At 34.6% G+C, this 17,514-nt stretch overlaps 1 protein-coding gene across 19 annotated transcripts in view; it reads left to right on the forward strand.

Moving 5' to 3' along the window:
• Positions 1–17,514, forward strand: part of ANK2 (ankyrin 2) — a 469,556-nt gene that overhangs the window by 248,920 nt on the left and 203,122 nt on the right. For all 19 annotated transcript variants that reach the window (XM_053703568.1, XM_053703580.1, XM_053703565.1 and 16 more), the window contains 5 exons: positions 4,214–4,312; positions 4,967–5,065; positions 10,443–10,640; positions 12,714–12,812; positions 16,445–16,543. In XM_053703568.1, coding sequence (XP_053559543.1) covers positions 4,214–4,312; positions 4,967–5,065; positions 10,443–10,640; positions 12,714–12,812; positions 16,445–16,543 — 594 coding nt within the window. The remainder of the gene's footprint in view (positions 1–4,213; positions 4,313–4,966; positions 5,066–10,442; positions 10,641–12,713; positions 12,813–16,444; positions 16,544–17,514) is intronic.

Genomic DNA, 17,514 nt, shown 5'->3' on the forward strand with positions numbered 1-17,514 from the left:
CTTTCAACTATAATTAGCAGCACTTTAATGCATAGTAACAGAAAAACAATGGGTTTCTTTAGACAGAATGAGGCCGAATAGAAGATGATGATGCAGGTGCTTGTGATGAAAATAAATCATATCGATAACAGTACATTAAAAATGCATTTTGTAACTTTGTTTATATAAATATATCATAGTATTACCTGTTTTACGTCTGTTCCCCTTATCTTTGATTGATATTTGCATATAAATATTTGTCACCCTTATTGAAACACACTCCAAGAGGAAAGGGGAAGCCCTTTCACAAGTAATTAAGAATAGGTTTTGTACTGCAGGACTTCAGTTGCACTATGAAAATGAACTAAAATTCTAGGTTTCATGACAATAATCTTAGTGCATCCATATTCCCAATAAATGTCAGTACAAAAACAAACAAAAAAAGGTAGAAAAGGGCATTTGCAGAGAAAACCCTCAGTTGTGCTCTGCATAGTAAATAATTGATTTCTAAACAGAAAAAAAAGTTGCATAACGTTTTACAGGATGGACATTTAATGACGTTTTTTGTGTGGCATACCTCCTCGCTGCTTTTATACTACTATACATATTGAAAAAAAATGTATTGCATTTTTTTATATTTGTAGTTGATTACCCTAACTTTTCGACTATACTCTATAGTTTATGCAACTGCTGTCTCAGTGTTAACAATAATTCATCTTTTTTTTTTCTTCTCATTTTTATTGGATTTATTATTGAACATTGCATAATCATGAACACTTATTTATCAGGAATACACAATATACAAAAGGAAAAAAAATCCATGATCATAGCACTTTACATTCTAGGTCCATGACTTTCAAGGAAGTCTGTCCATTTTCTTTCCAACTTGTTAAACAATCATGAGTGCTATCCTAAAGAAATCTATACCTTAAAACTAAAAGCAAATAATAATGTAACTTACATGAACCAGACACACAAAAAACCATACAAACACAAATGATAAAAAGAATACAAAATAAGAACAATATTATATCTCAGTAGTATTCCAAATACTGAATTTTATAATGTATTGTATATTATATATATATATATTTATTTATATATATATATATATATATATATATATATATATATACAGTATATATACATATATATATATATACAGGGAGTGCAGAATTATTAGGCAAATGAGTATTTTGACCACATCATCCTCTTTATGCATGTTGTCTTACTCCAAACTGTATAGGCTCGAAAGCCTACTACCAATTAAGCATATTAGGTGATGTGCATCTCTGTAATGAGAAGGGGTGTGGTCTAATGACATCAACACCCTATATCAGGTGTGCATAATTATTAGGCAACTTCCTTTCCTTTGGCAAAATGGGTCAAAAGAAGGACTTGACAGGCTCAGAAAAGTCAAAAATAGTGAGATATCTTGCAGAGGGATGCAGCACTCTTAAAATTGCAAAGCTTCTGAAGCGTGATCATCGAACAATCAAGCGTTTCATTCAAAATAGTCAACAGGGTCGCAAGAAGCGTGTGGAAAAACCAAGGCGCAAAATAACTGCCCATGAACTGAGAAAAGTCAAGCGTGCAGCTGCCAAGATGCCACTTGCCACCAGTTTGGCCATATTTCAGAGCTGCAACATCACTGGAGTGCCCAAAAGCACAAGGTGTGCAATACTCAGAGACATGGCCAAGGTAAGAAAGGCTGAAAGACGACCACCACTGAACAAGACACACAAGCTGAAACGTCAAGACTGGGCCAAGAAATATCTCAAGACTGATTTTTCTAAGGTTTTATGGACTGATGAAATGAGAGTGAGTCTTGATGGGCCAGATGGATGGGCCCGTGGCTGGATTGGTAAAGGGCAGAGAGCTCCAGTCCGACTCAGACGCCAGCAAGGTGGAGGTGGAGTACTGGTTTGGGCTGGTATCATCAAAGATGAGCTTGTGGGGCCTTTTCGGGTTGAGGATGGAGTCAAGCTCAACTCCCAGTCCTACTGCCAGTTTCTGGAAGACACCTTCTTCAAGCAGTGGTACAGGAAGAAGTCTGCATCCTTCAAGAAAAACATGATTTTCATGCAGGACAATGCTCCATCACACGCGTCCAAGTACTCCACAGCGTGGCTGGCAAGAAAGGGTATAAAAGAAGAAAATCTAATGACATGGCCTCCTTGTTCACCTGATCTGAACCCCATTGAGAACCTGTGGTCCATCATCAAATGTGAGATTTACAAGGAGGGAAAACAGTACACCTCTCTGAACAGTGTCTGGGAGGCTGTGGTTGCTGCTGCACGCAATGTTGATGGTGAACAGATCAAAACACTGACAGAATCCATGGATGGCAGGCTTTTGAGTGTTCTTGCAAAGAAAGGTGGCTATATTGGTCACTGATTTGTTTTTGTTTTGTTTTTGAATGTCAGAAATGTATATTTGTGAATGTTGAGATGTTATATTGGTTTCACTGGTAAAAATAAATAATTGAAATGGGTATATATTTGTTTTTTGTTAAGTTGCCTAATAATTATGCACAGTAATAGTCACCTGCACACACAGATATCCCCCTAAAATAGCTATAACTAAAAACAAACTAAAAACTACTTCCAAAACTATTCAGCTTTGATATTAATGAGTTTTTTGGGTTCATTGAGAACATGGTTGTTGTTCAATAATAAAATTAATCCTCAAAAATACTAATAATGCCTAATAATTCTGCACTCCCTGTATATATATACATATATATATATATATATATATTGCGTGTGTATATGTTTGTGTTTATATATATATATATATATATATATATATATATATATATGTGTGTGTGTTGGCTAAAGCATATATGGTCATGTTTACTTTACTTCTATCATTAATAACATCTGGTCATATCTTAACGGCCTAATATGCTTTATACCTCTACCTTATACCTGCTTTAATAGTCTCATACTTGATTTACATTTATATCTTGTACTAAGATACAAAGATGACAAGTTTATTCCCTTTATTAATCCCCTATTCCTTAATGATATTTCTCCAAGGAGCAACATCTAATTCCCTCTTACTTACCACTCTTATTTAGTAGAGATATCAACATATTCCCAATACTAAACCATGAGGCGGAGGGAATAAAGGTAACCAGGAGGGGAAGTAAGAAGAGGAAGAGAGAAAAAAAAAGGAACTAAATGTTAAATCTATATATAATAAATTCATTTTGTTAGCGGACAGTAAACATTACATTAGGATTGTGGTCCCACATGTCCCTTTCCTTCTTTCCTACCTAATGAATTGTGACCTAAATTATAAGTTTTACCCACAAGGTAGGAAGGTGACATGGGGTAACCATAGTCAAAAAGGATGATCTTCCTCGAGTCAGTCTGAAGTAATTGATGACTCCAGACTAGTCATCAAAGGCCACCCTGAAGTATGCCCACTGGCCGAAATATTTAAATGAGATGACTCTAGAGTAATTCACTGGCTTTCTATGCTTGTGAAGTAATTAGTATGGTAATCTGCTAATCATTCTGATGACTTTACAAGCCTGATGATGTCTGATAATGTGCAAATGATGATCATCAAATGACTCCAGGATGGTCTCTAAAGTAATCCTGTTTGTTTTTCGAATACAATCCTGAGATGTTTTACAAAAATAATCTTATTGCCACTCCCATAAAAGTCCAAAAATGTAGCCTAAGACTAAACTAAGCATCTTCCATTTTTATTTGTAGGTAAGTGGCTTATTTTTAGTCTTAAAAAGGCACGCTAAACACAGTTAAGGATACCATAAAAATTTATTTAATTTGATACATACAAAATAGCTTCAGTGACTTTTCCCCTGGCAAAAGTTATCCTGGCATGTGGTGTGAAGTGTGAAACTTTTGTTTTCACTTATATATGCACAAATAATTCATCTGGTTGATATTCGTTCAAAGTGACATAAATGTTTTCCATTGGTATTGTACATTTTTGTAAGAATAAATTTGTTTTAACAAACATTTGTTGCCTTGTAAATCCACCAGCTATATTACATTTGATTAATTTATGTCCCATGAGTGCATGCTCTTTCACATACAGTATATATTTTTACAAACTCACTTCTCTTTGTCCCATGAGTGCATGCTCTTTCACATACAGTATATATTTATACAAACTCACTTCTCTTTGTCCCATGAGTGCATGCTCTTTCACATATATATTTATACAAACTCACTTCTCTTTGGTTACTGTTTTTCAGAAGGGATTCACACCACTGCACGTGGCAGCAAAATATGGAAGCCTAGATGTGGCTAAACTACTCCTTCAACGCCGGGCACCCCCTGATGCAGCAGGCAAGGTATATATGAAAAAATGAATGGTACAGAATTTAATGGGAAATGTAACCCCAATTTTTTTCTTCTATGATTCAGATAGCACATATGATTTTAAACAAACTTTCCAATTTACTTATATGATCTAATTTGCTTTGTTCTTTTGATATCCTTTTTTGAAAAGCATACCTAGGTAGACTCAGGAGCAGCAATGCACTATTGGGAGCTAGCTGTTGATTTGCGGCTATACATATATACCTCACGCATTGGATCACCTGATGTGTTCATTTATCTTCTGGCAGTGTATTGTTACTTTTGCAATAAAGGATACCAAAAAAAATGAAGCAAATTTGATAACATGATTAACTTGAAAAGTTCTTTTAAATTGTATACTCTATTGGAATCATGAAATAAACATTTTGGGTTTATTGTCCCTTTAAATTTATTTAAAATAGGTGTAAAGCAACAATCATTCATTAAAAATAAATCACACAGGTTTTTGGAACATTTTCATGTAATTGTTAGATTTCCATACATGTAGATAACTTGAGAATAACTCAATGTCTAGTTAATTTTGTATGTCATTTAATCTTGTTTTATTTAACTTACATATGTCTGTAGTTTCTTTTGTAGCTTAAATAACTAACACATTTAATACCATAACAAACACGCATTTGCAGAATGGACTCACACCACTCCATGTTGCTGCTCACTATGACAACCAGAAGGTGGCACTGCTGTTATTGGATAAAGGTGCTTCTCCCCATTCCACAGCCAAGGTGAGACTTATGTCACTGCACATATTAGCTCCAATCATATAAAATACCTGCTTCTCGAAATAATATTAATAAATATGTTTTACTCAATTAAAATCTGAGCTCTGTGTTTGTCATTTCCCTTTGTTGTACATCACAGACTTTTTTTTAACCCACCTCACTGGAACTCTGGCATACTAAATGTGTGCGTAAACCACTCTCTAAGAAAAATCCACTAGATGTAGATGTGAGGTTGTACGTTTTACTTCAGCTCTTCAGAGAGTGAGAAAAATAGCCAAAAAAATCTCAGTAAAATGTTTAATATTTTATTCTCTACACAGAAGCAATGAGTCCCAAAAAATATTACACACAAGTTATAAATAGACTTGTCTGTTGTAATACTTAAGACCATTTATCTCTCCCTTTTCTCTATTTTTTAGTGTCCTGCTAAGTTCTTGATCTGGTGCTTGAGCTCAGTGAGAAATAAAACACTGATAGTTATTCCTCAATACAAATACACACATGCATATCTCTCTCTCTCTCTCTCTCTCTCTCACACTCTCACTCACTCTCTCTCTCTCACGCTCTCTCTCTCTCACTCTCTCACTCTCTCACTCTAACTCTCTCTCTCTCTCTCTCTCACACACACACACTCTCTCACACTCTCTCTCTCACACACTCTCTCTCTCTCTCACACTCTCTCTCTCTCTTTCTCTCTCTCACTCTCTCTCACACACACACACTCTCTCTCCCATATCTCATAAGCATATCTCAGGCTCTCTTCACACACACACACACACACAGCAGTATCTGCCTTCACAGAAGACAAAACCTGGTCAGTACACAAACTGAAGTGCTAAAGAGGGCTTAAAGTCTCAGGACATTAGCCCCCACAACCCTCTTCTGATCATGTATATTATAGTCTTAGTTGGCCAGTTTGACAAAGTGAAATCAGACTATCCAAACCCCATGCAATAAAACCTTAACAACACCCATGGCATTGTTGACCTTGCCTTTGCATGCTCTGAACAGAGCCACACCCTGGCCCACATTGACTCCTCACATATGCCAAATGACTGCAGCCCCAGGTATCCAGGAAATTGTGTAGAATTAGATATATGATTTGTGGAAGAGTCCAAATATTTTAGGGGCCTAGTACAGTTCTAAACTAAAATATACTACTGCTCCTCAGTGAGGAATTTTCCATTAATTTCCAAACAGCTATAAACATTGTTTTTTGCATTGTTGTAGTCAGGATTCACACATGATCAGCATAAAAATATAGTACTGTAAATTATATAAATTATTATACTTTGCAAATATTTTATTCGTATAGCCTTATTCTGTGATTAATGGAAAAAATACATTGTGGCCTTCAAAAATGACATATTGTAGAGGTGCAAACTCTATTTATTAAAAATACGGATATACTTGAAAAGAGTTGGGGATTATACCATAAAAAAATCAGAAATTTTTTAAATATAGCTGACAGGAGAAAAGTAAAAGCAGGGACCGATTGCAGTAAACTCAAAAGACCAAAGATATATTGGCATACCTCGTTTTATTTGCACTTCACTTTATTGGTATAAGGTTTGTGGCAACCCTGTGTCGAGCAAGTCTATCAGCAAGATTTTTCCAACATACATACAAATATAAACAAATAAATACAGTACACGTGATAAAACATATATACATACACCACCAGCAAAAAAGATTATGACTCACTGAAGCCTCAGATATTGGTTAGCATTTTTTAGCAATAAAGTGTTTTTCTAATAAAGGTATGAACAATGTTTTTTTTAGACATAATGCTACTGCACACTTAAAGGGACACTGAACCCCCAATTTTTTTTTTCGGGATTCAGATAGAGCATGCAAATTTAAGTAACTTTCTAATTTACTCCTGTTATCAAATTTTCTTCATTCTCTTGGTATCTTTATTTGAAAAGCAAAAATGTAAGTTTAGATGCCTTGCCCATTTTTGGTGAACAACCTGGGTTGTTCTTGTTGATTGGTGGATAAATTCACCCACCAATAAACAAGTGTTTTCCAGGGTCTGAACCAAAAATTGGCTGGCTTCTTAACTTAGATGCCTTCTTTTTCAAATAAAGATAGCAAGAGAATTAAAAAAAAATGTTGCTTAAAAACTGGGAAACAAGCAAATTAGTGTGACTCACTTTATTGCTATATTCACTTTATTGCGGTTGTCTGGAACTGAACCCACAATATCTCTGAGGTATGCCTCTATAGTAAAGAAGAAATTGGAGTAAATCTATGGGCCAGATGATAAACAAAAATGCTTGTGTGGAGAGAAATGTCACAAAATACATTTTTTATTTTTTTATTTTTTTTAGCACTACATATAAATCTTTCTCCTTCAAATTCAGAACCTCACATAGGGCTAGATTACGAGTGGCACGCTTACTGTTGTGCACAAGTGATAATGGGTTTATCAGGGCTCTTTGCACGCGTCAGTAGTGTGCGTATTACAAGTTGAAAGTAAATGTGGTCGTACGAGAACAATTGATTTTAACGCTCGTCGGGATAGCACGATTACAGAGCTCTGGTTAACTGTTACGCTCAACTAAAAATTTGCGCAAAACACATACAAAATACATTTAAAAGTTACACTCTGATAACACCATCTAATAAAAATTATTGGAAAAAATTGCAATGAAAAGTTATAAGGGCTCAAAGATATGAGGTCTCAGGTGTTCAAAACAAAAGGTTTGCAAAGTGCTTTAACATAGATATAATGCATATATGTGTCTAAATATGTATATATATATATATATATATATATATATATATATATATATATATTGTCTGTGTGTGTGTGTGTGTGTGTATCGGAGCCCCTTTATTCATGCAATATTCATATTTAATAAAGTGTATAACTATGTATTTACTGTAAATATTTCACATTCCAATGTTTTGTACATGAGGGAATATGTTCTAAGTATTTTAAAATAGATATTCCTATATATATCTGTATATATCTATACCTATATATATATATATATATATATATATATATATATATATAGAAAAGTGTATCTTTGATTAAAATAGAGCATTTTCGGCTATGTGAAGAACATTGGAATGTAAAATATTAAAATTTATGTTGGGTTAGGGCAATTACTTACATGTAGGAGCGCAAACTACCACTCATCTCGTAATCTAGCCCATAAACATCTCTCAAACTAAACTAAACATTATTTGAGGGAGCTTGCAGAACTGACAAGATAATCTCACCAGAAAAGAGAGCTTTAGATAATCAAGCTCTATATTTCTTATTATTGCTTGGCCAATACACTTATTATTGCTTGGCCAATACACTTATTATTGCTTGGCTATTGCAGCTGAAGGTTGTGTAGAAAGACGTAGATTAGGAGAAATAGCAATAGAGATTATTTTAGTAATATGCATGATCACAGATCTAATCATATTATGATCTATCTTGGACCTACATAACCAGTTTAATACATTCATGACATGGGCTAAATCTACTTGTTGCAGTAATTTGTATTTTATCAATCTTCATAAATTCTAACAAAAGCTAAACATATATTTAACATAGTAAAGTAGTCCCCCCCCACACACACACACAAATTCCCACCTTCCCTTCATGTTTTACCCCTACTAAAGAGATAAACATATAGGAAAACTAATGTTACCATGTCGACACTTGGAAAGATTCAGTGTGTCATTGACTGCAGTCTTCTGCTATAATCTGCATCACTAACATTTGAATAGGTTTTGTATGCAGATGAAATGCAGCATCTCACAAGACGTCTCATTAAACCATACAGACCAAAATAGGATGAGTGAGTGGGATGCAGTAGGAACAAGAAGCTTACTGTTAATCTTAAGGCAACAACCAGCAGTTACTAAATATGTCAGTTTGGGAGGTGGGGGTATGATGTTGCTGTAGAGGAAAATAATAATAATTTATATATATATATATATATATATATATACACAATATATATTTATATATATATATGTGTGTGTGTGTTTGAAGTAAAGAAGGCACTCTCAGGATTTTTAGTTTTAACAATAGATATTGTTTATGCTGAAAACATCAGAATTTAAACATAAATGGTCATAGTCAACGTTTCGGTTCTTTTTTGAGCCTTCTTCAAGACAAGATTTATCTAAATACGGCTAGTCAGCAGTGCTCCCAGATGGAAAATAAACAATTTTGTTTAAAAAACCTTATTTTCCATCTGGGAGCACGGCTGACTAGCTGTATTTAGATAAATCTTGTCTTGAAAAAGGCTAAAAAAAGAGCCGAAACGTTGACTATGACCATTTATGTTTAAATTCTGATGTTTTCAGAACAAACAATATCTATTGTTGAAACTAAAAATCCTGAGAGTGCCTTCTTTACTTCAAATATCAATACCAGACTTTTGAGGATTGCACCCAGGTTAGAGCCACGCCACAGAGGTTGGAGTGCTGGGCCACCGGCCAATTGACATTACATTATAATATTAAAAGGAGATTATCTCAGGACACTGATCATTGCATCCACAGTGAATACACACAAAAGCAGCAAACCCACTACCCCTGGTGTTCCATTGGTTACTTGCAGATTTATCATAAACTGTGACACACAGTGGTTAGATTCTCACAGTGGTTAGATTCTCCTCCAATCTTCTCCCAAAAAAGAAAGATTGACTGATAGATGGCAGACATGATACGCTGTAGCGTATCATATTCACCAGACAGCACTGAATGCCGACAGCATATGCTGTCGGCATTTAACATTGCACAAGCAGTTATGGTGAACAGCGTGTGCAATGCTGCCCACTACAGATTTGTCGCCAATCGGCCTCTAGCAGGGGGTGTCAATCAACCCAATATTATGTGATTGGGCGGATTGATGTCCGCAGCCTTAGAGGCAGCTGACCAGTTAAGGAGCAGCGGTCTTAAGACCGCTGCTTCATAACTGCAGTTTCTGGCGAGCCTGAAGGCTCGCGCAGAAACAGGGACATCAGAGGCCATTCGGCCCTTGATAAATCGGCCCCTCAGACATGAGATGCTCAAGGGTTAGTCTAAATTGACTAAATAGCCCCTCCACACGTTTCTCCCTAGAAAAGAGCAGATGGTCTTATAAAACGCTGCATCTAGCAATAATTAAAAGAAAGTGATGAGGAATGAAACACATTATCAACATAGCAGCATAACTTAGTGGCTAATGGACTAAATCTTCCACTGAGACTTCTGTAAAATATATATACCTGCTTATAAAAAGTAAATGCAAGAATGTGACATGTACAATATAACAAACATAATTGATTATAATACAAGTAATAGGTTAAATACTAAAGTTATAATCTCTTATTCAATTCGTACATAATTGGTTGTTTTTTTCTAATATTTTTTCCTATTCTAGAATGGTTACACCCCCCTGCATATTGCTGCCAAAAAGAACCAAATGCAAATAGCCACTACACTGCTAAACTATGGGGCAGAGACCAACATTCTTACCAAGCAAGCAGTCACCCCACTGCACCTGGCCGCTCAGGAGGGGCATGCAGACATGGTAACACTATTGCTGAATAAAGGCGCCAATATTCATGTTGGAACCAAGGTAGGATTTCTTTTTTGTAGTCATTAAAAAACAATATTTGTATTATGTTCCATTTTACAGTATGCATGCGTATCGATCAAAGATATGGTTATAAAAAAGTATTAAAATCTGTATAGCATCCCATGCTTTAGTAAATTTACTTAATTTATACAGTAATGAACTACAACTACTTTTAGAAATATTTTTCAGGCCACCTCCTCTTTGGACATATGAACTCTGGTTGTGTTTGAGGTTCATAAGAACCATGCATGTGTAGTTTAATTGTGTGCCTATTCCTGTGGAGTAAATATGTGTAGAGTTATCATCTACCGTATCCCCTGTGTGTCCTCCAGTACAGGTGAAGATGGAGCTCAAATTACTCACACTAGAGGTCTTTGTGGGAACAAGGTTATGCAGTGTCAGAAATTGCTTCTCATTTCATCTGTCTCTGGTTTCTTATTAAATCTTAAACAATAAAAACAACTTTTATTTATTAGATGTGAAAGATAAAAAAAGAAGAAGGCGCCACCATGGTGCACAATCAGATGATTCAAACACGCCAAATGTACAAGTAAGACCGTACTTACAAGCTGTATGACACTTGAGAAGTGTCACAAATGCCTTCTGGACTGTTGGGAGTCGTCCAGCTAACTCACACTGATGGATGTCAGAGCAACTCTGGAGCAAGGGAGCAGCGACAGGCAAACAGCATGCAGTGACCAGCCACAAGCTTAGCACCAAGCCGGATCGTCCACTTGTGTTAGTGGATACACCAGTGATAGTAGATACACTATTGGATACAATGTATCAAACTAACTCCAAATGTTAAATAAAGTTGTAAAGAATGGTTGAATAAAGATGATGATTCGTGGCAAAAGTCTAGTATAAACAAACAGACTTTATTTAGAGTATTATACTCTAAATAAAGTCTGTTTGTTTATACTAGACTTTTGCCACGAATCATCATCTTTATTCAACCATTCTTTACAACTTTATTTAACATTTGGAGTTAGTTTGATACATTGTATCCAATAGTGTATCTACTATCACTGGTGTATCCACTAACACAAGTTGACGATCCGGCTTGGTGCTAAGCTTGTGGCTGGTCACTGCATGCTGTTTGCCTGTCGCTGCTCCCTTGCTCCAGAGTTGCTCTGACATCCATCAGTGTGAGTTAGCTGGACGACTCCCAACAGTCCAGAAGGCATTTGTGACACTTCTCAAGTGTCATACAGCTTGTAAGTACGGTCTTACTTGTACATTTGGCGTGTTTGAATCATCTGATTGTGCACCATGGTGGCGCCTTCTTCTTTTTTTATCTTTCACATCTACAGATCATAATATCTTGGGACACCAACAAGAATTTCGAAGAAGCAGCCTGCCATCTGTTCCAGACATTTGAATCTGGATTATGGACTAGACGAACTGTCCAATTTTTCACACAACCTCCATCTACCAGATTGGTTTGATTGGGACTTTTTATCACTTTGTATATTTATTTTGTAATGTTCACTCCCGTACTCATAAATAGGGGTATTTTATTATAGTATTGCACTATATGTTGACATCTTCATTTTTTATACACAGGTATTTGGCGCACTGGTTTTTTTCACATTCAACTTTTATTTATTGTCTTTAGTAACTTAGGGGGACATAAAACCCAAAATGTCTTTAATTATTTATATAAAATGTATAATTATATAAAAAAATCCAATTTACTTGCATTATCAATGTTACTTTGAACTTGTGGTATCCTTTGTTGAAAAGCAGGTTGGTAGGCTCAGGAGTGTGTACCTCCCAGGAACACTACATGGCAGCAGTTATGCATGAATACTTATAACAATGTTTTTTCAAAAGCATTCTTGCAAAACTGCTGTCATATAGTTATCCACAGATGTACACACTACCTCCCTAGGTATGCTTATTTTATTGTATATAAATCATGAAAGAAAGAAAAAAATGGGTTTTGTGTCCATTTAAAGAGTTTGGAGACATCCTTGAGGAATAACATACTATTTGCTTATATGTAATTTATTCTTGAATTTTAAATCTAGGTTGATATTTAGCTAAGGTATTATATGGTTTTCTTCACAGAATGGGTTAACACCTTTGCACCTTGCGGCCCAAGAGGACAGGGTGAATGTAGCTGATATATTGGCAAAGAATGGAGCTAACCTAGATGCCCACACTAAGGTGACTATAAAAAGATAGAACTAATGAGAGGCACATGTCATTGTTAAAACAATGTTTGAGGCTAAATGCTTCAATCACTGGGTATTATTTAAAGAGACACAAAGTGGACATTTAGCGGTAGCTGTTACGTAGACCACACCCCTGTATTGATTTACATAATCTTCATCTTACACAATCAAGTTTAGCATTATTAAAGCTGAGACTAAAATATATACATATATTTGTGTTTTTATATACTAATTAATAGGGATAGACCGATATATCGGAGCGGTCAATTTTTAGGGCCGATATTTGGTATTTATAAAATATCGGTATTGGCCAGGAATTTTCCGATATGGAGCAAATCAAAAGAAATGTAGCTCTGTGTACTTCAGGGGAATTATGTAGTTTTAAGTGACACAAATCATCACACAAATCATCTATAGCACATATAAGCTGGACATAGCATAGCATCTAATAATAAATAGCACTGATAACAGAGTCCAAGCCCAGGTGTTCCTGGGAGCTCAGTTACCAACTACCATACCCCCAATGGCAGGCCTGTAGATGGACTTGCATAAACAAACATATATGATTTGTGAAATGGAAAATGTGATCTTTAAGTGGCACTTAAAGCTACATAGTTACCCTGACGTACACAGAGCTAAATTACTTTTTATTTTACTCATGGGGTCAGCAATACATAAAATAAATCTGCTTGCTAATTGCTGTCACTTGTTGCATTCTGATAAATTTTACACTTTTGCAAAACATTTCACTAAAGCTGCTATATTTGACTATTTTTTTAATTTAAATATTTTATTTTCCCCTTTCATGGGCATAGAAAAAAAAATTAAAAACATGATAGTTCAGACACATCAATTAAATGTCCACAACAACAAACCTTGAGTAGAAAGCTATGCAGTATAGGAGACTAGTATCAATATTCTCTAGCAGTGGATAACAATGCTCTGACAATTAGGTGGTGCTGTTACACATGTATAAAACTGCCCATAAGTGACATAATAAAGAAACTTATAGTCCACTCCTCAGTACCAGGGAAGGTAATTGCAATCCAGTATATATATGAGCATATTAAGAATTATAGCAAATAAATAAATCTAGCACTGATATTCCAGCATGTCCTTTCTTTCCCTGTCAAGTGGCAGTATATATATTTTTTTACTTTACGTTTAACCCTTATCTGTAAAGTGTACCAAGTGAGCGTGTTTTTAGTGAAGTGGCAGCAATATATGAAAAAAACCCAGAAGCCATTTAACAAGAGAACATGCTGAAATGTTATGCTTTCTGCACTATAATGTTTTTTTACTTACCTGGGAGTATTAAAGAAACCGTTTAGTGTCTAGCTTTGCAGTAGTGACTTAAATGTATTTTATATCAGTGTGCAGTTTAAAAAATTTTTTTTCAAGCACTTTATTTTTTATTGTTTAAAATTGTATTAAGCTTGTTCAGTTTATACCAGATTTGTGTAGAAATTGTGATGATTTTTTAAAACTTTAAATGTACAGAATATCTGTTATCGGTTAATTTCACAAATTCATATATAGTGGGAGAATTAAAAAGCTAAATGATATTTATTATCCTTCCATAACTAGGACTATTAATGGCACTACTCATAAGGCAGTGATCCAATCAAATTACTGTATATTGTATTATGAGCATGTGCTCATATGATTCCCTATGATAAAAAAGCACCATTACTTTATTGGGGGTGGTTCTGTGTATTTGTATGTTTCCCACTAGCGAATAGACCAAAAAAAAGAGAATGCACATGATAACACTCTAGCCTAGAAGAAATGGGCAAACTTTAAAAACAAGGTGTATTTTGCATCCGTCAATAATATGATGTGAAATCATAAACAACCATAGCAATTTTAATAAACAAATAATCATGTAGTATAGGTATTTTTAGCCTGCTGAAGCTGTTTCTATATTTATGAAAATAACAAGAGTATTGCATTGAGCAATGATACTTTTTTATTGGACTAACTATACATTTATAAGTTGACAAGCTTTCGGAAGAGTTCCTTCCTTTATCAAGTCTGAAGCAATACTTTGCTTCAGACTTGATAAAGGAAGGAACTCTTCCGAAAGCTTGTCAACTTATAAATGTATAGTTAGTCCAATAAAAAAGTATCATTGCTCAATGCAATACTCTTGTTATTTTGATATCTAAATCTCTGGACTAACACGGCTACTCCAATGAATATATTGATGAATAAATACAGTATTACTGGCTACTGTAAGCAATCCCCAAAAATGTTAAAATCACTCCTCCAGTTTAGTGAAACCTGCTGGGTGGTTTCTGTGTTTATATATATATATATATATATATATATATATATATATATATACATATATATATATATATATATATATATACATATATGTTTTGATAGATTATTACACAATACCCTCTTTAAAATTAAACCCTATCTTGACTAGATATGTAAAGTCTCATGCATAATTATAGGGTTGATCACAATCTTTTGTTTATTATCGACATGTCACATGTTAACTGCTGCCCTTTTGAATGTTGACAAAATCACAATCGTATTGTATATTGGCAGAACTTTTTTCAATATTGGTTAGGTAAAAATAGACATATACATAACATGTGCCTGCCTGTTTGACTGTTAACTCTCCAAATACGCAGTATTTAATGACACATTGACAAGGCCATTTTTTATTTGTTGACTTTCACAGATAAAGTTAGTCGATAAAGCTCTAGACAACACTTTACAGCTTATTAACAAGTACCTAAAACATATTCCACATGGATAAAACACATTTAAAGTCTATGGACCCTAGACTACTGTGTGTTTAACCCCCTAGCAGAAAATGCAGCCGATCCAATCAGCAGTACTATTTAAACGACTCAGATGTGGAACTTGCGCTTCTGATTGGATCAGAGTAATTTTTGACTCGGGACCAGCAATGCTCTGAAAGTACCGAGCTCTGCTCTGCTAGAGCATGTCATTTTTTTTATTTAATATAATGGCCCTTCACGGGATTAACAATGAAGATATCAATTTCATTCTGTTTTTGGGAAGTAACAAATTCCAGCTTGAGGTATGAATGGCACATTCAGGATTGTAATCACATTTTAGGATTATAATCACTGGTAAAACACACTGACAATACCAAAAACAAGGGCAAGATTGTGATTAACCTTTATATTTCTAGTGAACCAATAGAGTAGTGGACCTACTCAACAGAGGGCCCTGGTGCAAAAAAAAAATGTTGGGCCCCTCAATGGTAACTCAGTAGTAAGCAGTAATAGTAATATACATGTTATTCTCTAGTGATTTTGAGGATAGATATATATTCTACACATGCCTATCTATAGACTGGGCCCCCTGCACTATATATATATATATATATATATATATATATATATTAATAATATTGTGATATAAATGTGTATATATATTATTAATATTGTTATTATTATTATTACAATTGAAACAAATACTTTTACTGAAGAGAAAAAGGAAGGGTTTTTTTTGTTTTTTTTTACAAATAACACATTAAGGGATATAGTTTACCACAGTCTATCTGGAAACATCACAAAGTGTTCATATATTCACTAGCCATGAATAATATAGCCCGACTAATGTGCTTCTTTGCAGCTTGGTTACACACCACTAATTGTAGCCAGTCACTATGGGAACATTAAGATGGTGAACTTCCTTCTATCGCATGGAGCAGGTGTCAGTGCTAAAACAAAGGTAATGATTTTGTTTACATCCTTTTTTCCAGTAAACCTCATTTCTAGATACTAATACTGTCGGTGTACATTTTCAGAACAAACGTATTATCTATCTTTTAGATGAAAGAAAATATAAACAATAATACTTTAGAGTAATAATATAGCAAGTGGCATTAGATTTTTGTATCTCTGTATACTCTCTGAAAAAGGATTGGTGTCACTGATATTTATGGACATCTGAGCAATACACTTTAATATATTTATAAATATTTAGGGCTTTAATTGTTTTACTTATGATCATTTGTCTTGTGTATATTTAGCTTCTTTATTGTAGGCTTTGAGGTTTCTACAGTAGATACAAAGCTATTCAATGACTTATAATTAATAGAAAGACTGTTACCAGAAAACTATCCCCAAACTTTTATGAAAAAGGTTTTTTAGCACCATATTTGGCCAAAGTTTGTAAGCTCAGCTGCCAACACCAAGTCAAACACCATAGGTGAGCCCTACTCTAATATATTTTAATATGTGATGGATTTAAATCAGTTATACTGTGCACACATATCTTTGGTGGTCTCTGTAACCTATGTAGAACATCTATAATGAGTACAAGGATATTCTCTTGTAAACCTCATGTTTACCCTGAAACACCACACTCTTGTTCCAATTACAGTTATCCTAATTACAGTCCAATCAGTGTAAGCTGTTTTCTGTAGTATACAGCGCATGTATCCATACACCGTCACTTCTGTAAAGTTGGTGTGAGTTCTTGCCCAGCTTGTGTTTGTGAAAAAACTAGAAAGAAGGAAAAAAGATATTGTTAAACTAATTTAATTAAAAAACATATTAAAAAGTGATATGAACATGTAAAATAGTATTTAAATGATTTTCTTGCATTTTATCAGGACAGAGTTAATCCCCCTACACAAGCGAGTGCTCAGAATTCCACCCACATTTTCTGCAGCCAAAAAAAGAAGCACTGTTTTCCTA

Source organism: Bombina bombina, chromosome 2, assembly GCF_027579735.1.
Source record: "Bombina bombina isolate aBomBom1 chromosome 2, aBomBom1.pri, whole genome shotgun sequence".
In the NCBI taxonomy this organism is placed as follows: domain Eukaryota; kingdom Metazoa; phylum Chordata; class Amphibia; order Anura; family Bombinatoridae; genus Bombina; species Bombina bombina.